This window comes from Falco punctatus (genome assembly GCF_963210335.1).
Source record: "Falco punctatus genome assembly, chromosome: 6".
Lineage (NCBI taxonomy): Eukaryota > Metazoa > Chordata > Aves > Falconiformes > Falconidae > Falco > Falco punctatus.
In genome coordinates this window covers 28023206-28050035 of record NC_137585.1, presented here as the reverse complement: position 1 = coordinate 28050035, position 26830 = coordinate 28023206, and the positions used below count along the sequence as shown (strand labels likewise).

The window sequence follows — 26830 nt, the reverse complement described above, 5'->3', positions numbered from 1 at the left end:
GGGTGGCATAGCAAGCCTGGAGCAGGGCAGATGACTGGTGCCAGCACAGACTGCTACAACCTGGGTTTTGGCAGGGAGCTAAAATCCTCTGCTGCTTAGACCTGGGTGTTTTTCTTCAGAAACAGATGATCTAGTTTTTCCTTAGGGAATCTAGTAATTCCTTAGGGAATAGCTAAGAGAGCACTAAGAACTTTATCCTCCAGACTGTGCAGGTGTGCCTGCCACTGGATGTGCAACTTCAGTTAATTTGAGGCTGTGACCCCAGGAACTACTTCATTATTTTTTCCATCTGTGCTTATCCAGTGGTCCTGCAAGCTCCTCCCTACTCATGTGGAGGTGTGGGGCTGTGGCCTTGGGAAACCTCAACCTAGTGCCAGACTTCCCTGAGGCTTGTGTCAGGGACCTGGTGCTGCTTGTGGCAGCTATGCCTGCTCATGGGGACCTGCTGGGAGCTCAGGGGGGTGCATCTGGGATAAAACTCTGCCCTGGCTTCTTCTCAGATGCAATTTTTCCCCTTAGATTCTATGTGGCTTGGAGACCTTGCCCATGTAAAATCAGAGGGATTTTGTTTGCTTTCAACAGGCCGCACCACATGCCTCCCTCTTCCGTTACAGCAAATGCAAGGTGTGCAGCAGGAAGGAAAAGTGTCCAGGTGAGAGCAGGGGAGGATTGACTATGTGTTGTCCTGGGTTGTCCTGGTGGCATGATTCAGCTGGGTTTGCTCCTTTGCTGCCTGGCAGATGTATTATGCAGACTCTTGCTGATGTTGTGGATTAAGGAGGCAGTGTGTTAGTATTCCTGAGATAAAAAGGGTTGACTGGTCTGATCTGTATCGCTTTGTATACATTAACTGTAACTGCTGTGCATGTAAAGCACTGGGTAAGTGTATCTTGGTTGTAGCTTGGAGATGCGTGCCCGTCTGCATGACGTGCAGTCAGTGAGAAGGCATGGGTATGTGCTCCTGAGTTGGGGGGGAGAACATTATTCATGAACGATCACATGCAGCTGACAAACTGTGGAGGCATATGAGAAGCTGGACCTTTGGCTACCTCATACCGGCGAAGAACTGAGCCTGGCTCTCTACGGAGTGCTTGCTGTGCTGCTGGGGCTGGTGATGGAGGTGGCGCCTGTGACAGGAGTGCTTATGATGTGCCTCCACTGTGGGTGAGGAACAGGATAAGGCTGTTGCTCCTTTCAAATGGAGTGTGAAATACGTTTGTAGGCTGGCATAGCTTCTCTCAAAGTTGCCTTGCCTGTGCAGAGCTCAGAAACTGCAGGGACGGGCACCAGCAGTGCTTCTGCCCCCAGGCAGAGGGTTTTCTAGGGACCAGTCCTGCCTGCTTGGCCTGCAAAAGTGTCTACTGAAAGTGCGGGTCTTTGATCTCACAAGAAGTCAAACACAGACTGAACTCAGAGACATGTGGGTGCAGTGGGTCTGGGTGCTAACACCTTCCAGAGCACAGAGGAAGCACGTGAAGCAAGGGGAACTTTTCTTTGTTGGTATCTAGGTAAGAATTGTGAGCAAGTATTCTTGTATGAATTTATATGGGTGTCTTGAGGCCCCCATACCCTGCTTTCCAAAACATGGCCATAAGCCAAACCTGTTTCACCTTCTATTGCTTAAAATCAATTTCCTACATCAAAATCTCTCCCTTCTCCCCCAGTCTCTTACCTCCTTTTTGACCTATTTAGTCAAGAAGATGATTAAAAAATCCCACCCAAACATGGTAGGCACCTTATTAAATTCTAGATTGAGTTTATATCCATTTCACTTTAGTTGGGACTGAAGTCTGTTATCACTTGTAGCTTACCCAGCAGCCTGTGTGCAGGAGGTAACAGTTTGCTCCCAAGCAGTCAAAGACCTTGCTTTTGGTTTTATTAGTGATCTCCACAGCAAGGTGAAGGCTAGGCTCTGAGGCTGGAGATCTTTCAAAGAAAGCTAAAGGCAGGCAATCTCCTGGAACCTGTTAAAGTCAATAAGATCTACTCCCCAGGTTCTTGGATTCTTCTGGAGAATGGCTGCAGACAGTTTAATTGGATCTGTCTCACAGCAGCCTTCCCTGGCCCAGGCTTGTGTGGCTCTAACGGGGATATTGACACTGCCCTTGCTGTTTGAACTGGGGACTTCCCATGGGTGAAGTGGTCACAGTTTACCTGACCTACATTTGGGCCTCACTTTTTAAAGCTCGCCTCTTTTAGGTACTTTAGCAGTATTAAGGAATAAATTCTACTGCAAGTTATGTGTAAATGGGAAATTACTTCTGGATTGTTATTATATTTCTGAAGTGGTGCCATTCAGTTTTATCATGAGGATTTTGATGAAGCTAAATGAGAAAAAGAAACCCCTGTAGCAAAATATCTCTTGTGTGGAGCCCCCTTTTCATCTGAATCTGGGAACATGAAAGTGCAAATCTGTCTCTTGCTGAAAAAATTCATTTCTGTTCTAATTTGTAATAGATCTCTGGGTACTGAAACAAATTTCCTTTCTCTACAGATTTATCCCAAGTATTTCTCAATGGTCTGGATCTGAATGGATGTTTAAAGTACATTTTCCTTTCTCCTTTCTTTCCCCTTACATGTAGTACAAGGATATAGCTAAGTCAGTTGGTGACAAAAATGGGCTATGGAGATCAAAGTGTTAAATGTGAGTCAGACTATCTTGCATTAGAGGGTGAGTCAGCTTTGGTTTTAAAAAAAGACATTTTAAAGAAGCTGTTTGGAAAAAATGCTGAATGGAAATATTTCAGAAGAGTCTCTCAGTCTCTGAGAGAAGATGAGGATTTATTTATCTCCATGCAGAAATGATAGCAAGTGTTAAAAGTAGTAGTAGTGATGAGATCACTCTAAATTGAAGGTGCTTCTTTAGCAGTATCGTGCCCAGTGTCCTGGGTTTGGTGGCTTATAGCAGAGGCAGCAGTTATTCAAGGTGAAGTTACCCAAGGTGAAGGTCAGCAACGGAAGCCCAGGTTAGTGAGTCCCTTCATCTGCTAGGCACAGATGCCAGAAAAACATGGGTGGTGAGATGTCCCAGGAAGGAGAAAGACTGAACTGCTACCTGGCTGAGCTGGCTTAGTGGCCTTTGGAGCTGGGCTTCAGAGTTGAGGCTGTGGAGGCTTGTTACTGTCCCTTGGGCAGCAAAGCCAGGGCGAGCTGCAGAAGTGGGATGCTGTTGACCACCTTTGAGGAGGAGACTTGTTTCTGCGTGCACTGCAGCTCAGCCAATTTGGGTAGGGAGGTTAGCAGGTGTTAAGGGGAAGTGTGCATTTAGGGAATGGAAAGATTAAAGAGATGGCAGACATCTATGAAAGGTTTTTCCTCTCCAGATTTTTTATACCTTCTTCCCATATTTCACAGTGTTACTGTTTTGGAAAAAGGCTGATCAGCCCAAAGGGATAATCCTCAGTTGTAAAGCTGGAAAAACCAGCAGAGAAGAGGTGATGATGTGCGACACAAAATAGCAAATGATGCAGCTAAACAGCCATCCAGATTCCCAACAGAAAGAACATATTGGCAAAAAGCAGAAGAGTTGCCATTAGAATGGGATGGACTATTGCTGCGTGCTGTAAATTAAGTACATTTATTACTGAGCCCACTCTGACTTTTTGTGTGGCTGTAAGCAAAGCTCATAACGTTTCTGAGATGAATAGAGTAGCTTCTTCCTACTTGTGTAAAGATGTACCAACAAACTGTGGTAGTGTATTATTGTTATACAGTATTACAAAGGTAAGTGTTATGTGCTTTGCCTGACATTGTTACTGATTATGAAAGGCTACAACGCTTAGAGCTTTTAGCAAAGTTACAGTGGTTGTTATCTGTTTGAGGCAAAGGCTCCTTTATTTTCTGCTTGAACTCTTGATGCCTATGGTCTGTTTGTTTGAAGTAAGATTCTGGGAGGATCTGGAGATTCTATGAGTTTTGCTTGCTCTGTTTTTACTTGCTGTCCTGATGTTCAAACATTGTCAGATCCTCCATGGAAAAAATAAGCCAAGGAAGTTGGTTGGTTCCCGCCCCTCCCCGCCCCCCTCCTTTGTAAGTAACTACTCATGTTTTGACCTAAATATAAAAAATGGGAAGGGAAGTGAAGCCTACTGCTACGACTGGTTCCAGTGATATCTCAGGAACCACCTCTTCCCCCCCTCCATCTTTTTCTCACTTGAGTACCCCTGGGCAGTCACAGGGCACTCCTCAAGCCTCCTTGGGTCTACAGCTTTCCTGCCATTGTGCCAGGGAGCTCCTACAGCTGGCAAGAAAGACGGGCACCACGTGCTGGGGGCAGGAGTGCAGGAGCCCACGGAACTTCAGGGATGTGGGACCGGTGGAAAGACAAGCATCCTTGGAGCACACGGAGGTTGGAAACTTCTATATATGCTTGTGTGTATATGTCTGTTTGGTCCAAGTTGTCATGAACATCTTTGTGGTCCATCTACATGGTCCAAATTGTCAGCATATTGTGCGTGTTGGCATATTGTCCACCGTGTACAATAACAGAGCTTACATAGTAGAGAAACAAAGATGTTCTTTAAGGGTGAAGGCTTCACCCTGTTGGTTTCTCTTATGGCAGTTTGAGTGGGGAGCTAAAGAGGAATTTTCTCTTTAAATGTCACCAAGCCACTAAGTGGCTTTAGATGTATGGTGTGGAACACTAGAAGTGGTGGGGTGTGACAGAGGACTTTGCAGATTCTGAATAATGTTACGCTTTTAATAACCTCTTGTGAATTTATGCCTTGAGGTGCAAAAAATCTTAGAAGGGTTTTGTCAAGGGTGAGAGAACCCAAATTTGACCTGCCCTGAGAATGAAGTTTGCTTAATGCTTCTGATCTCTGCAGTGCTCCTTTCCCCTGCAGTTAGGGCGTGATGTTCTGAACATGGCAGGTGCGCTCTGCAGCCAAGCCACTGGCAGCATGCACAGGAGGCTGGGCTGCCGTCAGGCTGCCGGTGCGCTGGAGCAACCTTTCCTCTGTGCCTGCCCCTTTGGTTACCTGTGTGGATAGGTCGAGTGTTCATGTCTGATGACATGATCATGTCATCTGATGGCTATTCCCCACTTGGTTCCCACCAGTGGGTGGAATTCTGATGGGATGGTCTAGAGCTGGCTCTCCTGTTACCCTCCTTTTGTTGAAATGAATCTGATTTGGAGAGCGCCAGAATTGGTAGTTTCAGAAAGCCTCAATTTTTATCTCTACCTCCTCACCATTGGGATGTTTTTCACTGTGAATGTAGACAAATCACAGTGATTTGGAAGACAGGGTGAGGAGTGTGCAACTGCCGCTGCACAGAGGGTACTAAATAGGGAATAATTTTGGTCAAGGGAACCCCAATTATTAGTTCCTGACATTCACCGATGAATCATAATATTGGGTGTAATTCTTCGTAAGTGTTTAGTTGATAATTTCTTTGTCTTCTCTCACCTGCTCCATTGAAAGGTGCAGCCCTGCTCTTTTGTTGCCCGAGGGCTCATTCACAGGCGAGTGCTGAACATCACAAGCCCCCTCTGCCCTGTTTTCTCAGTTATTAATGCCTCATGCTGTCCAGTGGTTTTTTTAACCCATTAGCTCACTAGTTCCCACTTCTCTTATTCTACCTCTTAGACTTCTTTGAACAGGCCTTTATCTGAGTCTTTTCCTGTCTCTGTCTCAGCAGCATCCACCATTGAAAACAAAGATTGACTCAGTACTAAAGCCTATAGGACTAATTTATTCAGTCTTGTGCTCTTATCGTGTCTGATTTGGTATCCATTGGAACAGGCTGACTCCCAGTGATTCCTGCTGTTACTGCACAGGACTCTACTGCCCAACTGTGATTCTGAAGCATATTTTCTTGATTTTTCGAGTCTATGTAGATGACTGTATGAGCAGCTGTAGCTGTGTTCCCAGACTGTGTACTTTACTCGTGTTCCTCTTGTACTTATTTTTCAAGTTTCACTGTATTATTTTTTCTGCTTTTTTTTTTGACATTTATGACAGGAGATGGCAGCGTAGAACCTAAAGTGGTATTAAGTTTTATTTTCATTTCACCAAAGGTAGCCTTTCTGCTGAAGTGATTTGGCTAGCTAAGTAAATAAGCACTCCATGGTGGCTGGGTTTTTAAAGTTGGGGAAGATCTAATACCATCTACGAGGAAATCAGATTTTATATAACAATATAGTGCAGCAAAAGTTGTTGTGGGTCTTTGTCATACTAGTTTAAAAAAAAATAAATCCCATTTCATGTTTATGACCTAAGAGCCATAGAAATTAGTGTTCTGATGGCATTGGCAGTGTAATTTTAAATTTTAATAGCTAGCAGTGAAGTATTTGCTAGATCCTTTCTGTGTATGGCTGCTTTTACTCTCAGTTGTTGGTAGTGATATCAAGTAAGTGCATCTAGTGTTCAGATTTCTTGTCGTACAAAATGAGGAAATTCTTGTTGACTAGGTCTGTATGCTTTTCTTCAAGTGTGCCTGGGACAGAAAACCTGTTTTCCTTCATCCCAGAAAGTATGTCTTTTGAAAATCCTTATTTGTCCTCTTCCTGTGAGTTAGGTTATGGCAGGGCTGCTGCTGGAAGTACTGGATGTTTCAGATGCAATGTGGTACAAGGACCAGCAAGATGTGTTGCTGGTTTGTTTTCTCCATTGGCATCTGCTTGTGCTCCCTTCATCTCTGTGAAGAGCTGCTGTAGGTGGGGACTTGAGAGAGTGACAGAGAGCCCTAGAAAGAGAAAACTGAGTCTGTGTTTTGGGAGGGGGAGGAGTGTGTTGTATGGCATGCTGTATTAATTGCTCTCGAGGTGATGTCTGTGTGTCTTAGTTGTCTGTGTTTCAGATCCTGCTCTATAGCTGAACCTGAAGACCGGACTGAGCGAGGGAATGCATGTGTCACCTATTCTGACTTTCAATAGTGGTGATGATGATGACGATAGCAGCTTTCTTGGAAATAATGCATATAGGGATGGGAGGTTGAAATGCTGCTGGAGCCATCAGCTAGCTGATTTTGAAGCTGTTGTGTACTTAACCCTCCTGCCCCCAAACACAGAACTCCTCCCCCTCTCTGAATCCCAGATCTCCAGCTCTATTTCAAGACTTGATTGATAACAAACTTCCTGAAATAAGGGAGAAGGCTCAAGGAGGATGTTAAATTTGGATATTCAAAGATGTTAATTGCAATAGAACCAATTTCCTGATGAGAGCTCATCTCCACAGAGAAGTCATCTCATCATTGTAGAAACACCACCATAATTAACAGGAGCTGAAGCACTTATTGGCAGCTCATCACAGAGGCCTAGGTTGGTATGTGTCCAGATGTCAGTATCTCCTCCAGCAGGAATGATATCTTCAGGCTCAAAGATGAGGTGTCTTGAATTAGCTGCTGCCTCTCTGTCACTGCTGATGTCTTAGCTGTTCTCTGAATGGTGAACATGAATTTTTTCTGTACAGTTACCAGGACCTATAATTATAGTGATTAAGCACCTCTGAACAAAGTAATCCAGCAGCTTCCCAGAGTATGGAATATGCAACCCAATAAAAATCCTGAAGAGGTGAAGAGGGCAACCTTTCTCTTATGTCTCCCTAGCTCTGTTCCCTCTGGTGTTTTATGTGCGATGCTTACAGACATGTGTGATGTTTGTCTCGTTTGGACACTGAGAAGATAAATGCTGTGTGCCTGCCTCTGAGTGAGGAACAAAATGAATCCGACTCCTGTTATTCAGAAAGCAGAGTAATGCAGGGCAAATAAGAAACCTGTTCAACTGGAGAAGGTCATTGGAAAGGCTGCAGTGCAATTAATGAAGGATCTTTCACTCGAGATGGGCTACAGTTCAAATTCTTTCCTAGGACTCCAGCAGGGTCACTTGCTTATGCAAATCACAAATTGGTTAGACCTGGAAGCCTTTGCTCAAGGAAGACCTTTATTTGACATGCACCACTTAAACATTCAGGTGAACAGCAAAAAACTGTTGGCACAAAGTGAAACAGTTTGCTGCACTCCAGGTGTTTCCAGCATTTTGCTAGTGGTTATGAAATGAACATGCACACAAGTATGCATCAAAAGTGAACACCGTCTCTTAATCAGTACAGAAGTATGACAGAAGATTATTTTAAGAGTGACTGCATTTGGTACAAAGGATGCAGAATCCCTCTTTAAATCTGATCTGTACACCTCTGCTTCAGCCTTCTCCTCAGCCTCTTCCCTACTCCCACCTGACGCTGCCAGAATTAGAAGCCTGTCCCCATTCCTACCTAAGGGGCCTGCTGAGCCATGGGTCACTTGCCTTCTCAGTCTCTTTCTGATCCAGGCAGACAACTCTCCCTACACCTATCCCTGCATGTCAGGAACATGTTCTCTGCTCCTGCCCTGTCCTCCTTCTGCATGTACATCCCACTCCTCCCCACCTGTTGCTGGATGGAAAAGCAGGAACAAAAGCAAGCGTGAGCCTGTGTGCAGAGATGTCAATCTGAGCAAAACCGCAGCTTTGGCAAAAGCCCATTTTCCCCTTCAGTGCCATTTTTTTTTTTGCAGTTCATGGTCCTTCTACTGCCAGGACAGGCAGTGGGACCCAGGGCTGGAACGACTCTTTTGTTGTCTTACCTCAGCCACACATTATGCCTGCAATGACCACCCAAGCACCACTGCTTGTCCATAGTCTGGTGGGAAATTGGGGTACCTGCTGTTCCTAAAATCTGATTGGAAGCTTTTGTTGCCTGAAGCCTCTTAAAGCAGGGGTAAATAGCGATATACAAATCTGTGTCCTTGCATGGGACAAAGCTTCACTGTACCAAGGAGCCAGTAGGTTCCAAGATCAGTCCATAGCACACTGTGCTTGTGGTCTGCACACACCCTATGGGTCATACTCAGACCTCCTATGTATATACACTTAGCTGCAGCGCTGTGGCCTCTCCCCGCCGTGTGCCTGGTCATGGCTGGTCTTCTGTGTGTGACAAGTCTTGACTTTACCGAAAGCTGTGCTGGTGGAAGAAGAGATCCGTACTCCTGCCCCAGACCTGTTTGTCCTGGTGTCTACTAGCACCAGCTCACAATGAGCTGCCTGAGAGCAGCCAGGAGTGTAAGTAAAGGTTGAGCTCGTTTGGGTGGGTTTTGACTGGCTCTGTCATCCCAGGATGGGGGAGTGCAAGAACTGTGGGAGGAAAGTTGGATGAGAGAGGAGGGTGGTTGGGGGAAGATTTTACATGTGTGCAGGAGTATGTGGCTTAATGCATTGAGTGTGTTGGAGGTGAGGAACTAGAAAAAGAGAAGTTATCTTAATAAGCCTGAGTCACTGAGGGAGCGGGGGTGGTGGCAGAGAAGTCTTAGTGTAGCAGGGATTCATAAACTGAGGAGGACCCTGTGAAAATTTTGCATAGGCTGAGCTGTGGAGGGGAAAGCAATGAAAACTGCTGTGCCAAGCTCTCATGAAGAAACCCTCAAGCTCTTTGCAATGCCCAACTATTTCATTATGGTGCTTACCTCGCACAGTTTCTGAAAATAGAGCATGAAAACCTTCTGAGTGACTGGAAGTCTAATTTCAAATAAACAGCAAATGATTAATGCTTACTGAATAAATCCTGCACGGTTTTCCCCTTAGCCCCTGGCCACCTCTTTCTGTTCAGATAGACACTCAGAGGAAGCTTGATTGTTTTAACTGAGTTTCTTTTTAAGGTTGTTCAGCTCCGAATCTGTGAGCAAAACCGGAGGTGGGAGGCTTGTGGGGATTGAAGCAGAAGAAATAACCCCCACAATGTTTTACTGCTGGTTTGTGTGCTCTGTCAGCCTAGAATATACATTATAAAAAGGGGATAGCAAAGCCACTTGGGATTCCTGTGTGCACTTCTTCAAAAATGCAGCCCTTGTGGATAAATGGGAAAAGCAAAGTAGAGGGGGAGAGGAAACTTAGGTTGAATTTAAAAATTGCTTTCCTGAAGAACAAGGACCATGTTTATAAAGGAAAAGAGATTTCTAACAGAGGACAGATTCCTTTAAAGTAGGCATTTGCAATGTCTTCATCCAGAATATGAATGAGCCTTAGGTGAACATTTACTTAATGTCATTTTATTCACTTGTCTCTTCTATTTGTGGGCCTGACCACACATGCATACATATCACCAGAGAGGGCTGCTTGAGTGCTGTTTCCAACCCTTCTGGGAGTGAGGAATAGCAGGAATGTCAAGAGGGTCCAGATCCTAAGAGATTACAGTATGGCAGAGTATGGACTAGTGTGGGTAAAGTTTGCATTTGCAGAGTTGGATATTTGAGTCTTCACCTGAATTATGCCTGAACTCTGAACTGAAATTAAAGGGCTGCTAATTTAAGAAGGTATATTTCTACAAGAGTGGGGGGAAGCCTAGCTGCAGTCCTGCTCAAGAGAGATGTAAGAGCATCCATGCGTGCTAGACAAGCAGGGGACCTAAGTGTGGAGCACAGCAATAGGGAAACCGATTGTAAAACACTGTAACAGAAGTTGCTTCTATGGGACTCGCCTGCCGGAGCTGCTGGATCTTTCAGCTAAACACAGGTCAGCCCAAGTCTTGAATTAGTTGGAAATCAGTGGTCCAGCTGTTTTCAGAGCTGTCCCCTTAGCCTCTGGAGGCAGGCTGAGCATTGCAAAGTCTTCTGTGAGGACCACGATTCACATGCCAGTGAACAGCTGCTGAAGATCCTGGGGTATGCTGAAATGATCCTGAAACTGATGCCGCTGCTATGGTGTGAGGATTTTCTGTTGTGGTGTGAATGAATGATTACCAGTTTTCCTAGCCTGCTTCATTGTTGCATGCAGTGGGAATTCAGCCTCTTGAGTTTCCCCTTCTGCCTTTTCTTTCCCATCTTGACACTTAATTTTCTAGGTCTTTTCTTCCATGGGTATGAATAAGATGGGATCGCTCTTTCTCTGCATGATATTTGTTGCAGTAGAAAATGTTAGGAGGGAAAGGGCAGATTCAGAATCTCTGTATTTAGCATGTGTGTGCCTGCTGAGATGGGAAGCACGGTTAGACTATTGCGTGTGCACACAAAGCCAGACACCTTTATTCCTTCACCCAGCATCCCTTCCCACTTCAGTTCTTTGTCTGTTTTTTTCACACAAATACTTGGCTGGGGATGAGGGTGAGGTGCCTCTGAGTGTGGGAATTATCACCTTCTAAGGACTGGCTTCAGATCAGCTGAAAGGTTTGCCTGCGACCTACATAATTCTGGCCTAGATCTCTGGTCCATAGAAGGGGGGAAAAAAAAGGGCTTAATTTTAAAAAGCTCTAGGTCACTGCAGACACCTTGTCGTCTTGGTGTTTTTTGTTTGTTTAGCTTGCTTTGCTTTCCACTTTCAGCGCTGAAATATCTTTTCAGGGCTGTCCCCTTGCTAACAGCATTAAAATTGCATTGCTTAAGTGCGGTGAGGTAGGACAAGGCTGACATTGGGAGCTGCTGGAGGTGGAAGATGTCATGGAGAGTGTTGGAAAGTTTTCATCTAAAATAACTGGGTGTCTCTTGTCCTTATAGTGTTTGGTTCTCAAGCTGTGTTGCCCTACCTGTTGCTGTCTGTCTAGGCTCTGCTTCCTCTCCTATCTGCTTAATCCCTAAAAGACACAGGATTAACACAGCCCTCTGAATCACAGAACCATTTACTTTGGAAAACACCTTTGAGATCATCAAGTCCAACTGTTAACCCAGGACTGCCAAGTCCACTCCTAAACCATGTCCCCAAGACTGCACATCTAGGTGTTTTTTAAAACATTTCCAGGGATGGTGACTCAACCACCTCATTGGGCAGCCTGTTCCGATGTTTGACCACCCTTTCAGTGAAGAAATTTTTCCTAATATCCAATATAAACCTCCCCTGGTGCAACTTGAGGTCATTCATTGCTTGTTACCCTGGGGAGGAGACAGACTCCCACCTGCCTACAACCTCCTTTCAGGCAGCTGTAGAGAGCAGTAAGGTCTCCCCTCAGCCTCCTTCTCTTCAGGCTAAACAACCCCAGTTCCCTCAGCTGCTCCGTGTAAGCCTTGTGCTCTGGACACCTCTTACCAGCTCCGTTGCCCTTCTCTGGACACACTCCAGCACCTCAGTGTCTGTCTTGTAGTGAGGGGCCCAGAACTGGACGCGGTATTGGCGATGCGGCCTCAGCACTACCAAGTACAGGGGGGTGATTGCCTCCCTTATCCTGCTGGCCACAGTTTTGGATACAAGCCAGGATGCTATTTGCCATAGTGGTTGCTTTGGTCAAATTTTGGATTTTGGACTTGAAAAGCTTGGAGCTGTGGAGAAGAGGAGACAGAGGAGGAAAAGAGGGTTGTGAAACATATTGTCATCTTTTTGATCTCTTTTGGGGAGGGAAGGTTAAAGGAAGGAGAAGGACTGGACTAAGCAGTCCATAAAGCAGAATACTGATGCCAGTTTATTTAACAAGCAGATCAGATAAAGATTAGGGTTCCTATAGCAACTGGCTAGCAGCAGAAGCACCTCAAGGATTGGGGGGGTGTGTGTGACGATGAAATGGTTTAGCACAAGGCCCCAACATTTTGGATTAAAAAGACCTTTTCCCAGCTGCAGCGGCATCATCATCAGGTCATTTGCTGAATCACAGAAGGACGTTTCTGTGTGACTGGCACTAAAGGCAGAGCACAATTTCCCCATGCTACTTTAGCTAGGTCTTCAAGTTGCAAGGCAGAGTATTTTACAGATGATCCTGAGTTATGTTCCCTCTCTGTGTGGTTGGAAGGAGAGGAGTGGGAGATGGAGAGACCCTAGAAGCTGAGTGGGAAGTGCAGAAGGGGCATTAGTTACGGCTTGTGGATATGATATCTAGTTGTCACTGCACTCGGGGAGGTCCTAGGGGCCATTCTTCTGCTCCCAGATCTGAGGAAGCCTGGAAAGCAGCTTTTTTTCTTTGGCTTTCAGACCATCCCATCTTAAAATCAGAGGGGATAAATGTATGTGTAAGCTTGTTCTTTCAGCAGAAAACATCAGTGTTGTTTGGCTGGTTTTTTCTTTTCTTTTTTTCCTTGTGTTTTTTTCTTGTCTTTTTTTGTTCTTGTTTTTTGTTTTGTTCCTACAGTGCTGTAGTAGCTCCAAGAGCCTGGGTACTTGGTGCTTGTGTTTGTTCTCTGCTTGATGACAGCTCTCCTGCTGAGAGCAACATCTCTCGCCAGGTATTGTGGGTTTTCCATTTGGAGTTAAAATGCCAAACCATGTAGTCACTTGATTCTGGGAGTGAGAGGAGGCTTGAAGGAAGTTAAGTATAGCTTTTGTTTAGATCAGCATAGCATGGAAAACAACCATCTTTGCACAACCTCCAGGCTCTGTATTGGAGGTCCTACTGAATGTTTCCCCGATCAGCCCCAGCCCTGGGATGTTGATTGAGTGACTTCCTTAAGTGGATTTTGTTTGCTGATCTCATTTTCTTCTTTTCTTTTTTTCAATAACTCATTATAACTATGCCCTTCTGTCTACTGGGAAAAAAAAAACCATCTCATGCTCAGAAGGAATTGCGTTTGTCCTTTGGCATCTGGTGGTTGGTGTAGGCTCCATCAGAGCTTGTGTTACTGCTGAGCAGTGGGCACAGGGCAGCATTCCCTGCTTACCCTGGGGTAAGCATACACCAGCTTGTATACATGCACCAGCTTGTGCTGGCAAGGTTGTAAGAGTTTGTTAATCAATCTGCTACTGAAATCCAGAACTGGGCTGATTTTGGTATTCATGGAGTAAATAGCAAGTTGTGAGCTTGTCCCACCAGAAAGAGGAGCTGTTTGAGTTGTGTGACAAAATATGTGCCTGGTTTCATGAGCATTGCCTATCCAAGGTTAAACTATATGGTTCATCCTAGGTTAGGATTGCATATGGAGGATGAATGGCAGGAGAAGTGTGCATTTAGCAGGACTGAGGCATGTATGTATCTTATAGATATGTAAATAACACAGGGAGATGCAGGGACTTTATTCCTGATCGGAAAAACTGATGTCAAAAATTTTGACAGTTCATAGGTGTTAATAAGAGGACCTATCCTACCATAGTTAAAAGTGGAAGAGGGTGGATGAGGAATGAACAGGGAAAGGAAAAGGGTAGGAGATGGGGAAATATGCAGTAACATGAAGGGATCATTTGAGCCTAGTGAAGGCTGATACAAGAACCTGAACAGAATTCTAGAAAATGAGGTATAATGAGGAGGTTTGAAACTGGGGCGGGGGGAGGAAGGTACAGGGCATGCTGTGTGGGTAGGAATGAAATGGGGGAGTAGGAACTGAACAGGATAAAAGGGAAAAGGGGGGAATTGTTAGTGCAGAGAATGAACTGGGTAAGAAAGGGAAAGATTTGTAAGGCAATGGGAAGGAGGAGGTTTAATGGAGAAGGCAGAATAAAGAAGATAGGCAAAGAAAATGAGTGTAATAAGAATACTAAATTAGAGAGGTGTGTGTGTAGGATACAAAAGGTGGGAGCAGGGAAAGGAGGAGAAAATGTCCTGTTACTGAAGGAAAGCAAAGGTTTTTAGAGAGACATAAAATTCATTTTAAAGGGGGTGGGGAGGGCAAGGTTAGTTGGAGAGAGATGCTAACATCAAAAACCTCAGAAAAAAGGAATAGAGTTATAAAAGACAAAAAAAGGGGGGGGGGGGGGGAGGGTGCAGGAAAGGAGAAAGGAGAAAAAAAAAAAAAAAACAACAAAAGCCAAGGGTGACACTGTGCCAGTCATTGTGTCGTCTGACTGGCATTGTGCCGTCAAGAGCTCCTCAGATAGGCATGTTTCTGTGAGCTCCCATATAAGCTTATCTTTGTATTCCCCCTGAACCTGTAAAAAGCCCCAGCTCCGTGGGAATAGGCAGCCAGGGCGCAAATGCGCTTCCCAAAGGAAATGGAATCTCTGCAGCTACAGGGTTTGCCTGTCTTGAAAAGCCAAGAAAAATGCCCTCCATACTGCTTCTGCCCATATGTTTGCAACATAAATTTAGTTTCAGGGCACATTTTAGTTCCACTTTCTAATGCCTTCCCGCTGTTCATAGAATACCCTTAGTGTATGTAGGACTGGATAGCATATATGTTTTTGAGTAATCTGTGCAAAGAACTGACTTTAAAGACTTGCATTTGGTGGTAGGAGCTAATGCTGTCCTCAAGAAACAGATGTGATCTGTTTATCTTGAGCGGCTGACAGAATGAACCATACCGTATGTGAACCTATAATGCTCAAAGTTTGTGCTGTCACCGATGCCCAGACTATCTTGGGAGGGAGCCTGTTGTCATTCTCTTTTGCTTGTTATGGCTGCCCTGGGGCAGCCAAGGCAAGTTGTGGCAGGCAGAACTATAGGAAAATGCCCGTTAGCTCCAGCTGTCCAGCCAGTGATGGCAAAACCTGGGGGGTGTATGGGCTTCTCCTGCAAATCTGTAACATTTGCTCTTGCAGCAACAGTGATGTGCCTAGAAATGCCACCACTTCTGTGCCAGACCTCAATGAATCTTCTACTCTGAATGAATTCATGACTGTAGCCTGTGGCATTATTATTTCTCCCTTGTTCTGGTCTGCCTGCAAAACAGCGTATTAAGGAAGACTGATATCTACCCTAGGCACTCGCTTGTGGCTAACTAAAGTCTGTCACAGAGATACATGCTCCAGTTTGTAAGCACCGTGAAGGAATTCTTCTAGAGGATATTGCAGCCATTCAAGCCCTCTGCCTACCATACCTTTCATAAGTTTCTCATTTATAGCATTTGTAGTACAAAACCTGAGTCAACAGAGTAAGTGGTAGAGGGGGTGAGGCCTTGGGGGTCTTCAGACAGACAGAGTCTGGTAGACTGAGCTGTTGGTGTGGAGTTGAATACTGGTGTGACTGTTTCTAAGCAAGGCTTCCCTTTCCCAGGCTTAGTTTCAGCTTGCCCCTTCTGATCTCCAGTCAGAAAACTTCTTTCTGCAGTTGTCACCATCAGGAGCAGGTTTTAGTGCATCACTGCTGCGTTCCTTACCTTCTCATTGGGAAATTACGTTTCCCCTTCATTGGGAAACCTTCCACTCCTGTTCTCTCTCTCTGTACTCTGCACTGGGATTCTGCATTAGTAGTAACTTGTGGCTGTTCAGCCCTATCTAAAGTAAAATAAGGTGTTATACTAGAGCTGCATCTGAAGTGCAGAATTTTAGTGGTGGGCTGAAAATGACTGGAAATCCAGCACACCTTTGAATAATCTACAGAAAAAAAATGCCTTCATGTGAGGTGTGCAGGCTTGTGTGGCCTTCTTTAAATTTTTGAAAGGATGGTGGGGAAAACAATAGAGATTTTTTTTTTTTTAAAAAAAAAAAAGGTGGGGAGGGGAATAAAGGCTTTGGATGAGACTCTGCTGGCCCTTAGATCCTGTCCCTGTGATCACAGGTAACCATAAAACAATTCCCCAGTCTGGATTTGTAGGGAAAAAAAGTCTAAATCTTCTTATATCACAAATTGTAAGGAATTTTTATATCCCTGTAGCAAGATTAAGCCCTTTAGCACAACATCTGAAAAACTCTTCTGTGCCACATGGAGCTATCAAGAGATGTGTCAGACATTGCCAGCCTCCTGGGTCCCTGCAGGAGTGGGATTCTGGGGATGAAAATTCCCAGATTATCTTGGGGAAGTGCAGGGCCATCTGCTATAAGGAAAGGTGGGAAAATTCCAATGGCTTCTGCTGGTCTGAGCTTGTTGGAAGAGGTGTTCTTTATCTTGGGGTGGTGATTGCTTCAGTCCTGGGTGTATGAGCAAGACACCTGAGGGGCTTGATTGTGTGGATAACAGAACTCATGCTCCCCACCCAAGACCTAAATAGTGAATTTTCATTGTAAGGAGGACAATCAGTACAGAAGTTAAAGGAATGTAAGATGGTATTTCCAGCCTGTGACATCCATTAAGTCTATTAAAATGAGCCAAGAGTTACAAAGAAGGTTAATTTGTTCTCTTACAGAATCTCAAAATAATAGCATAATCTATTGAGACTCCTGGTACTGATCCCTGCTAAACTGCCTCCCACTATTTTGGCGGTGTTAACCACTCTGTGCAAGCGTAACAAAGACATGGAAGGTCAGTTGTTCCCTGGCTGATTCCTGGCCCTCTGCTACTGTAAAATGAACCTGCTTCGTTTCGTGTCTAAATGGGTTTTGCCAGTCCCCAACTGGTGTTAGTGCAGCTGCATGTAAAACCTCTATCATCTTAATTGAGTGCTGCTGGTTTGCGTTGAACCAGCAGTCTTGTTTTGGGAAATTCTCTTGTTTGTTTTGGATACTTCATATCTGAAGCTTTCATTTTGGTGTGTATTTTTTGGCTGGTGAGAGGAAAAACTGTTTGAATGCTTTTTTTTGTTTCCCCTGTAGTGTGCTTGCCCTCCAGCGCTGGCTAGGTAAGCAATTTTATAGAAGTGAGCTTTTTTTCTTTTGCTCCTGACATAGCTTTTCTTGGTAGCTTCAAGCTACAAGTTTCTCAAGATAAAACCTCCACCTTACGTAGATCTCTGGAGCTTTTTTAAGAAAAAGTCCTCCCACTCCTCAAACTTGTGTGGCTTTGTACCACTGTTCTTGTTGTGTGCTTGCTGCCTGTCACAGAGCTGCGTGGAGGCTTGACTTAGGTTCTCTTCTCTTTCCTCTTCCCTGTGGTCTGAGATACTGCTCCTGTGTCATGACTGGGCATTGTCTGTGTGTGATGACAGCTCTGCTGTGGTAAACTGTGAGAGACAAATGGTTTCTTATATTGGAAGTGCCAGATTTTCTCCATCTCAATATTTGAATGAGAATTAGGACAAATGGTTGTTTATTTTCACATAGCTGCACTCTTGCAGTCTAAAATGGCTTTCAGAGTGAGATTACCACCAAGAAAGAAAATGAGGAAGACTTGAGCGTATGTGCAAGTTCATCAGTTCTGACAGGGGAGGTAGCTACTGTGAGGACAAAACCAGCACTTGTGCCTCAGTGTGTGCTGGGGCAAATACTCAGCTGCAGCTGCTTTCCTTAGTCAGGAGGAATTTTAAATGGCTTCTTGCCTTACTTGTACTGATGAAGCTTAGCTGGCTGTTGGGGAGTGAGACTTGTCAAATAGAAGCAGCCTGTATTAGTGTTTGTAGAGGAATGGCACTAAGTTTCCAGAAATAAGCATTTTTATGCTAGAAAAAAATAATTTAAAAAATCAATATGATCTACTAAGTGCAACTGGACACAATGGCTAAGACAAAGAGCTAAACATTTGCCCTAATCCAGGAGCAGGTAATTTTGGAGCCTATACCATGTTGGGGTAGCTTTTTGTAAAAGGAAGACAAAATGTACTGAGAGTGTCATGTGCTTGTGCCTGACTTCCACAGCCAGAGGCAGAAATGCTCCAAGGAAGCTTTCTAACAGCACTTCCCCCCCAGTCAAAGGAGGAAAATACCACCTGGCTCCTGAGAGGTGGGTTGCTGTGGAAGGCAGGTTGTTCTTTGTGTGCCCCGCAGGCTGAGTCTGGAGGCAGGATGAGCTGTGCCGTGGGGTGAGCGTGCAGGGGGAGCCTGGGTGAATCGTGCAAAGGTAATTTCTGGACTGCAGGACTGGAAGGGGCAGTCAAGAGGGCTGTCACCAAGAAGGTGTAGGCAAAAGGCAGCTGCATGTTGGAGTAGCGTACCTCCCCCAGCTTTTGGTGATGAGCCAAGTAAGACTAAGGATTTTCCAGCTGGAAGCCTACCTCTGGCGTATCCAATCAAGGACGGGTCAGGAGGTTGCCCCAGAAGTGTCAAGAACCAGCCAGCAATGAAGGCTGGAGGGTTTGCTGCTGACTCAGTGCCCCAGGCAGCTGGTGCCTCCTGCCAGCCATGCAGAGGCTGCTGAGATTCCCTGCACTCACAGGCTGACAGCCTTTGCCCTCCAAGCTCCTGAGCACGAGCACTTATGTTTTGTGGAGATACCTTAGGGCTTATTGCAGTTGTGAGTTTTGCTTTATTCTCTGTCTGCACGCTGTGCTTAGCAAAGAGATCTTCTCATGGCCCTTTTCAGTCCTATCGGCAAAGATCCCAGCACCAGCTAAATATTTTGAGCTTCATGGTTGCTGCTAAAAAACCAAAAAGGCTTTTAAACTGTGCTTTGCAAACTATGCTGAAGGTTTCATAAAGTGAGTATTTTTAGCATGTCATAAGAGTGGGGTTTTGTATTTTTATTTTTATCCCTTCAATCTCTGAAAATTAATTGAAAGCATTTTACCTCGCTCTCCTTTGCTTCCCTGACTTTCAGAAACTAGCTAACTTTAGGACCCAGGAGAGAAGACGTCATCAGATGTTGGCAAACGCTGGCCATGTTGTGTGTCTATTTATAGTAGGTGTGTGTCTAACCACCTTGTCGTTCTTTTCTTAGCATCAGCTGGTCGAGCTCAGCTATCAATTATCCACGAAGATAATGATAATACAATGAAAGCTATGTAAAGCAGGTGCTTGAAGGAGAGAGAAGAAGGGGAGGTGGGTGACAGGACAGGGAAAGATCAGGTTTTAGGAACTGAAAAAGATCCTTTGCTCAGCCTGAAAACCCTTATTATCTGTAATAATTATTAATAACAGGGATGCCTGCACAAAGTCATTGTGACTGCTTTCAGCTGGTACGTCCCTCTCAAATGTTATTTCCCCTATTTATTATCATTGTGTTGGCAATCAAAGGCAGTGGGTTTTTCTTCTCTTTCTCTCTCTCTCTCTTCTTTTTTTAATTTCTTCTTCTCCCCCTTTCCCTTTGCTTTTAATAGACCTTAAGCTGGGTGTTCTCCTCCCCCTCGCTGTCCTGGGTTCTGGTATTTGGGAGGTAATAGCAGGTTCTAGTTTCCTTGTGAAAATCTGAGCCTCTGGTATTTTTCATGCTTAGAGATTGCATGTCTGTGTTTGTTTCCTCTTTTGTCTCTGTTTCAGAGAGGATTTTGCCTGCGAGGACTCTGGGGGGAGAAGGGAGCAAGTGAAGGGGTGTAGTTCCGCTCCTTGCCAATGACAAAGCTGATTGTCAGCTATTTATGAGCCTTTTTTTTTTTTTTTTTTTTTTTTTTTTTTTTTTTATGGCTTGTCTTTGCTGCTTTCCCCTCTAAGTGCAGGGGAGCAGAACAGTGTGAACTCTGCTCTTGACAGCAGCTCAGGTTCTGACACCATCTGCCACCTAATCCACTTCCAAGGAAGGGTCTGACGTCTGTGTGCATGTGTGTGCACATATTACCCTCCCCACCTAGCCATACATCCTTTCAGCAGACTCACGCTGACCAGCTCACAAGCACCATTTCTTTTACAAGAACTGGCCTTTGATGCTTCTTTTCTTCCTTTAGATTTCCCTGAATCAGTTTGACACACTGTGGTAGGAGGCAGGGGAAGGGGCTGATGAGTTGAAACTGGAGAAGATTTCTTCAAAAACTGAGCACCTCTCTTTTCTTACCTAGCCTGGCTCTCTGAGGTGCTGGACTTTCAGATTTTTATTTTTATTTTTTCTTTTTCTTGGAAGTTATGAATGTGGGATGCATGGATTTCTTCTGCAAAAGCAGCAGGAAATGGAACAGGTGTAGGCTGTCCATGCCAGGCTCCTTGGATAGCTGGTAAGTGGGCTCTTGCAGGAACTGTTGAATTTTAAGCTTTTCAGTGACATAATGGCCAGTCTTGTTTGACTGCTGTCTGCAAGCACTGAATGTGTTTCAGGCTTTTTAGATCTCCTTCCTCTAATAATACATGAAGAATGACAGTTATCGTCGCACGTGATGCTGTGTTGTATCTGCTGTTTTGAGATGCACTGCATTCAGCACAGTTCACTGATTGTACTGGGTCATGTTTGCTCATGGCAGTCAGTGCTGCACACGCGCAGTACTGTGGAAAATGGCTTGGCAATTGAGATGGGAAGAGAAGAGGGACTTTGGGAAGGATAGAAGGGATGGAACAGTATGCATTCTGAAATACCAGTCATTTTGCTTGTAGTCATCAGTTACACTATTCTTCTGGGCTATAATAATGACTGAATTAGCTTCTGGAAAACTCTACTGCTGGGTGGCTCTCACACTTAAGTGTTGTGATTCATCATCCTGGGTGCCCATGCATAAACCTTTCCTTCCCCTTTGAAAGGGTCTCCATTGCGAAAATTGAGTCTTCTCCCTGGCTGAGAAGGAAGGAATAGTACTCCCTTCAAAAGTTAATGCAGCCTTTGCAAAAGCATCCCTGCCTTTGCCAAACAAGGGACTAGGCATTCAGCTTGCCTGCAAAACCAAGCAGAGTTCTGCCGTGTCACGCTGAGGGAAAATCCAGGGCTTCCTGATGGGTCTGGAAAGACTGCCATTGTCTGCAGGGGGCTTTAGATCGGGCTCAGTTAAAACTCTCACTGGTTCCTGTGAAGTTCTGTTTTGCTTTGTGGATGGATTCTCCCCCTACACAACCCCTTCCTCCTCCATCTCCCTTTGTAGACCCTCTCCTAATTTTCCAGGTACACACTAATGGCAGGAAGTTATTTGCCTGTGTGACCTTCACAACAATTTCTGCATCATACTGAGCATGGACCAAAGGAATCCCACTGTTCAGTTGTACATTGTTTCATTACTCTTAAAAAAAAAAAGTGCCATACTGAATAACACTCATTAATTAGGATAGCAAAGGAACTTCATCATGCTAATTGGAGATAGATTTCTATACCAAACCTAGTTAATCGGCAATCTTTTCTAAGTGCACTCTATTCCTTTTGTAACAGAAAAATGACTTTTTGATTCTTTGAGATTACTTGTGGAGGTATTCAAAGAGAGGTTTATATTAATACTGTATTGACATGTATTGATGAAACATGAAAACTTCTCTCCCTTTCCCACCACAGAAAATTGCTTTCATTTGTCACTTCTAAAGGAGACAGGGGAATAATTCTCCACCCTCAGCTAGCAATTTAAGATTGATCTGATGAAGACAGAATATTTCAGACAATCGATTGAAGAACTTACCTTCCAACCCTGGTTTCATGTCTTGTTTAGGATAGCATCCTGCTCACAACAAGCCACTTAAAAGCTTCAGGTTATTTTTGAGAACGGGTTCTTCAGAACAAAGTAATAGATCAACTGGCAGAGCTGTGTGATGCTGTGGTTTTTAGAGAATGTTGGCCTTCATGTTTTGCACTTCAGTGTGTAGGGAAAAGAGCGGTGTGCACATGGAAGAACTGGACTTCTGAAGTCACATTTTTTTTGTTTGAACATTCACTCATTTTTCAGTGAAATGTGTATCAATAACACAACAGGAAAAATGGTGGTAAGTGTTATGTGTGTGAGAATCGTGCCTCATTTTGACTTCATAGTATTTAGAAAGTCCTCCCTTAGGGTGTTTGTTTTCCAGTAGAAAATATGTTGTAATGACTACTGATTAATACTGATATATTAATTATCTAAGATAAAAACAAAACTTTCACTGCTGAAACATTTATAGGGAATTAGAAAGCACCCGTTCAGTACTAAAAAGTTTAGTGATTTGTTTTCAGTTTTTATTTCTCCGCTTCTGTGTTTCTACCATTCTGTCTCGGCATGAGGACTGTGTCTCATAAGCTTAGACCTGTGTTAACCTTCCCTTGAGGCTTTTACAGGCCTGTGAAGGGAGGGATGAGGAATTCCCTTGGGCATAGGTGTTCCCTTTGTGCCTCTAGCCAAGCAGCAAGGAGCCCAGGAGGAATCCAGGCCCTCCTGGGAGGTGCAGGCTGATCTTGCAGTTGAAAGCTTGGAAAATTCAGAATAAACTCCTGGAATAGCAGGACCAGGATACAGACCAAATGCAGACATTTGGGGGTTCATTTCCCGAAAGATTTCATGCATATAAGTGGGGTAGTGTTGTCTGAATGTGTGCTTTCAGAAGGTTGTTGAGTCAGCTTATTGCTGTCAAGCTGATAAGCTGAAACCCTAAGAAAAAACAAAAGCCCAAACAAACAAAAAAGAGAACTGAGACTCCCTCTCCCCTTTTTATTCTCCCTTGGGAGTAACTGTTAGAGAAAAGGGGCAACAGGAGATGCTGAACAAGCTCCTGGGTCTGGCAGTTTGGAATAATTCTGGCTGCTACCTGTATCTCCTGTGTGGATGACTCTAGATGTGCTCTCTTCTCTGTGGAGATAAATGCTTCGCTGCATTTATTGACTTTATTAGTGAAAAATAATGTAATTTCTTAACTGGCATAAAGTTTAAAATTGGATATATTGTTGGGTTTGGGTTTTTTTTTGTTAATAAAAAGCATCGATGTTGGATGCCCATGTTGAGACCAATAAGCTGATCTGCTGAGCCTGAGTGCACAGTTATTTTTGTAAATGTCCCTTTCAGGCTTGGTTATTTGCTAGATTTTTTTACTTCAAATTAACTTTGAAAATTTAAGTAGTAGGAAATGACATTTTCATTCCCCTTATTTTGGAAACAGTGGATGCAGTGTACATTTGCTTGTTTCCTCGCCTGTAAAAAGCATATATATGTTACTTATGGTCAACACATCATAAATTGTTGTCGGCTGAATATTTCTACAACTTTAGTCTCTGATCAGAGGTAAAAGCACAGGTCAAATTATTAACTGCAACTGTACAGGCAGTTGGAAGGCATTTTTTTCCACTTGGTCTGTAACTGGTAGTCTAATTTGCCATAGCTTCTTAAAGGTGATGGTCGTAATCGCTCTACACTGGAAAGTCTTGTGTCAGTTTTTGGTTGCCCAAAACCTAGACTCATGCCTCTGTTTTTTTTTTTGTTGATGTTTTTTGTGTTGTTTTGGTTGGGTTTGTGTGTGGGGGTTTTTTTGTTTGTTTGGTTTTTGGAGGGTTTTGGTTGTTGGTTTTTATTTTTAAATGAGAGGAAAAAGCAATCAGAAATACCAGTGAGGAAGCTGGAAATCTGATGGGAATCTTTAATCTATGAGAGGTATAGCTTAAATCTATTTTCATATTTCAAAATTTTCAGACAGCAGCAGTTTGCGGTCAGATTCGGGATGGCAAGCTCAGATTTGTGTGAGCTTGTGGTGATCTCAAGGCAAACTTCAGTTTTTCAGTATGATTAAATTTAAAATCAAACTAACCTCAAATGGAAATATTTGTTGCAAGCAAATCTGAGAATTTTACATCAAGAACAAAACATTTCTCCATATTACTTTTAATACTCTGTTTTTTGATCTGCATGTGTCTGTTTTATATAAAGCAACTTGAGAACCCAAGGGGTGGCAGATCCTCTAGACCGGATGATAGTTATCTCGGGTTACTGTGGGGAATAAAGTGTGAAATAGCAGAGGTACTGATGAGGACATGTGATATATCCTGAAAAATCAGCAGCTGTTCGTGACTGTTGACAAAGCACCAGTGTGGGATCTACCTTTAAAGTTAAGCAGCTAGGTCTTGTAAATCAGGAGATGGGCAAGCTGCCTTGTCGCTGCGGGGGGGCTGAGTGACAACCTTGGGATAGTGCAGGGCAGTGTCTGGTGGGTGTTAAGTCTCAGGTCAAATTACTATTTGATTTGAAAGGAGGAATCTTACACCTGTTAGACTTGGTAAGAGTGAAGTTGCACAGGTGTGGGTACACGTGAATGCAGAACAAGGACTGCATTGTGTAGTAGACTTGAGTAACCAGGTTTTTCAGAGGACTTTTAAGTTATGTGTCAGGACTTGGGAGCACGCATCGTGAAATGGTGACAACAACAATTAGAAAATAAATATAACTTCTGCCGGCTCCCATCTCTTTCCTGCTGATGAAATGCTCATTTTAGATAGTAGGTTCTTAAATTCCCATTTGTTTTAGTCTGAAGCAGTACATGCGTTTTATATCTCACCCTGGAGGTGGATGAACACAGCTCCTCAGGGTATCCTTATTCTTTGATTTCTGGGAGATCTATGTGCAGTGGGCTGCTTCATCAAATGTTCCTAACACTTGAATAGTCTTGAAAAATCCCAATGCAACCAAATCCTCAAAGACGAGCACAGTCAGGACACGTTCTCTTGAAACTCCAGATAATTATTTCGGCATGGGCCCAATGCTGCAAGCACATGGAAGTGTACATGTGCAGAGCGCTGTGGCTTTGTTTACGCAGATGCACCGACTCCTTTAGTTTGCAACACTTGGATGTACTGCATCCCCTGCCCTCAGCACTAGTGTTAAATGGCAATCTAACGGACATTTCAACTAGGGAGATGAAGAAATCTGTGGACTTTAGACCCTGGACAACTCCTTCCTTTAGGGAGGTGATCCCTTTACATGATGGTATCAACACACTGAGATAAAGCTGAATGTAGAAATTTCCATCCATTTGCCAGTCTCTGTGTTCTTTGGAGAAGCAGAGCATTTCACAGACCTGTCAGCAGGGCAGTTTTCATTTGCAGTAAATTCATATTTGAAAAAAGGGAGGGGAAAAGGTGCTTGGTACAGAGTGTAAAGGATGACAGAAATCTCCAAGTAGCTTTTGGTGCACCAGGGACTATGGATCATGGCGACATTCTCTAAATGTCAAGTAATGCATACTGGCAAAAATGGTCTAAATTCACATAGAGTGTTTTGTGAAGCTGTGGAGTTCTCTAAGGAATACAAGTCACTCTGGATATTTCAGTAAGGATATCTAAACAGACTGTCATCACAGTTGGAAAAAAAAAAAGGGATTTCTGAGAAATGCAGAGAGGTAAAGTAGAAATGTAAGTGGGTTCATCCATGTCTTCTGTAATTTCTCAGAGATCAGTCTCTCCTGTAATAATCTTATTCTACTGTAAAATAGTTGATGAAAGATTGCTTTCACTGTAATTAATCAAAAGCAGCACCGAGGTAGGAAACCTTGCCGAACTCCTACTCTTGCCTGCACAGGTCTTGAATGAAACTCACCGGGTGTTTCCATATTTACTGAAATTCCCATAACTCAAGGTTTTCCCTCAGCTTCAGGGTAGAAAATGTTGGTCTAATCATTCTGAATTGTGAATGAATCACTTGAGTCTTTCGGATGGAGAGAGGCTCCTACAAAGTGCAGTGCTCTACTGCCAAAGGTCTTTTTGTTATGTTGTTTGTCTGAACTGCTTTATTTTGTTACTTTTCTGCTCTCTTTCCTGGTGAGTATGTATGCAATTGTGAAGAACCGAGAGTCGCTCACATAGCCCTGTATTTGAGTGGGAAACTGCTATTTTAAATGAGCTTTGAAAAGATTATTTTAAAACTGAAGATTGTGCCCTTAGCAAAAGCATTGGAGGTGTGGGGATATGGGGAAAGTATAGGGATTGATGTATTTAACCCTTTATGGGTTTCTAGGTTGGGATTTATGTGCCTTCACAGGAGAGAAATAGCCAGTCATCTGGATGTTTTGGAAAGGCTGTGATACAGAGGCAGAGCAGGCTATGCACGACTTGGTTTCTCCCTGTGAGTGTAAGGTCTGAGGTTTTCCTTACAATAGGAATGTGCCTTGCCTTGCTGTATTCAGCAGGTGGTGTCAAAATGAGTGTGGCTAGCACAAATTAGTGCTAAAGGCACTCAGCAGTTCCTGATGGCAAAAATCTCTGCACAAAGGGAAAACCATTATGTAGGCGCAGTATCCCCTTCGCCTCTCTGGCGATGAGGCTGGGAACTAACTCCCACGGGTTGGGTGAGCTGGGGAGAGTTAAGGCAGGGAGGTGAGCAATATGAGAAGCTGTGGTTGCCCTTGTGGTTCAAATGGATGGGTTTGATGTCTCACTAGCAATATTAGCAATTTACCGTTCTGTCTCTGGGACCCTGTTGGGTCTAGGCATGTAACTGTAGCTCTTGGGGTTTCTCCTCTTTTGACAGGAGAGGAGGCCATCTCAGTGCAGTACTTACATGCTGCCTGACATAGTTCATTTCACTTTCCTATACATTCCTGTGTATGTTTCCAGGTGGATTTCATCTGCTTCAGAGCAAAGTAGACATGGCCTTTCTGCATAGCTGCTTTACCTAGTATGGACTATGCACTCCGGAGGATGTTTTAG

General features: G+C 44.0%; 1 protein-coding gene across 11 annotated transcripts in view; it reads left to right on the top strand.

Moving 5' to 3' along the window:
* DGKI (diacylglycerol kinase iota) overlaps window positions 1-26830 on the top strand; it is a 252712-nt gene that overhangs the window by 33228 nt on the left and 192654 nt on the right. For 2 of the 11 annotated variants that reach the window (XM_080390861.1, XM_080390855.1), the window contains exon 1: window positions 158-20480. The exons of 8 other annotated variants lie outside the window; for them this stretch is intronic. In XM_080390861.1, coding sequence (XP_080246987.1) covers window positions 20392-20480 — 89 coding nt within the window. In that variant the 5' untranslated portion in view covers window positions 158-20391. Of the gene's footprint in view, window positions 1-157 lie in introns of those variants that run through there. One more of the 11 variants, XM_080390862.1, reaches the window with a different exon arrangement.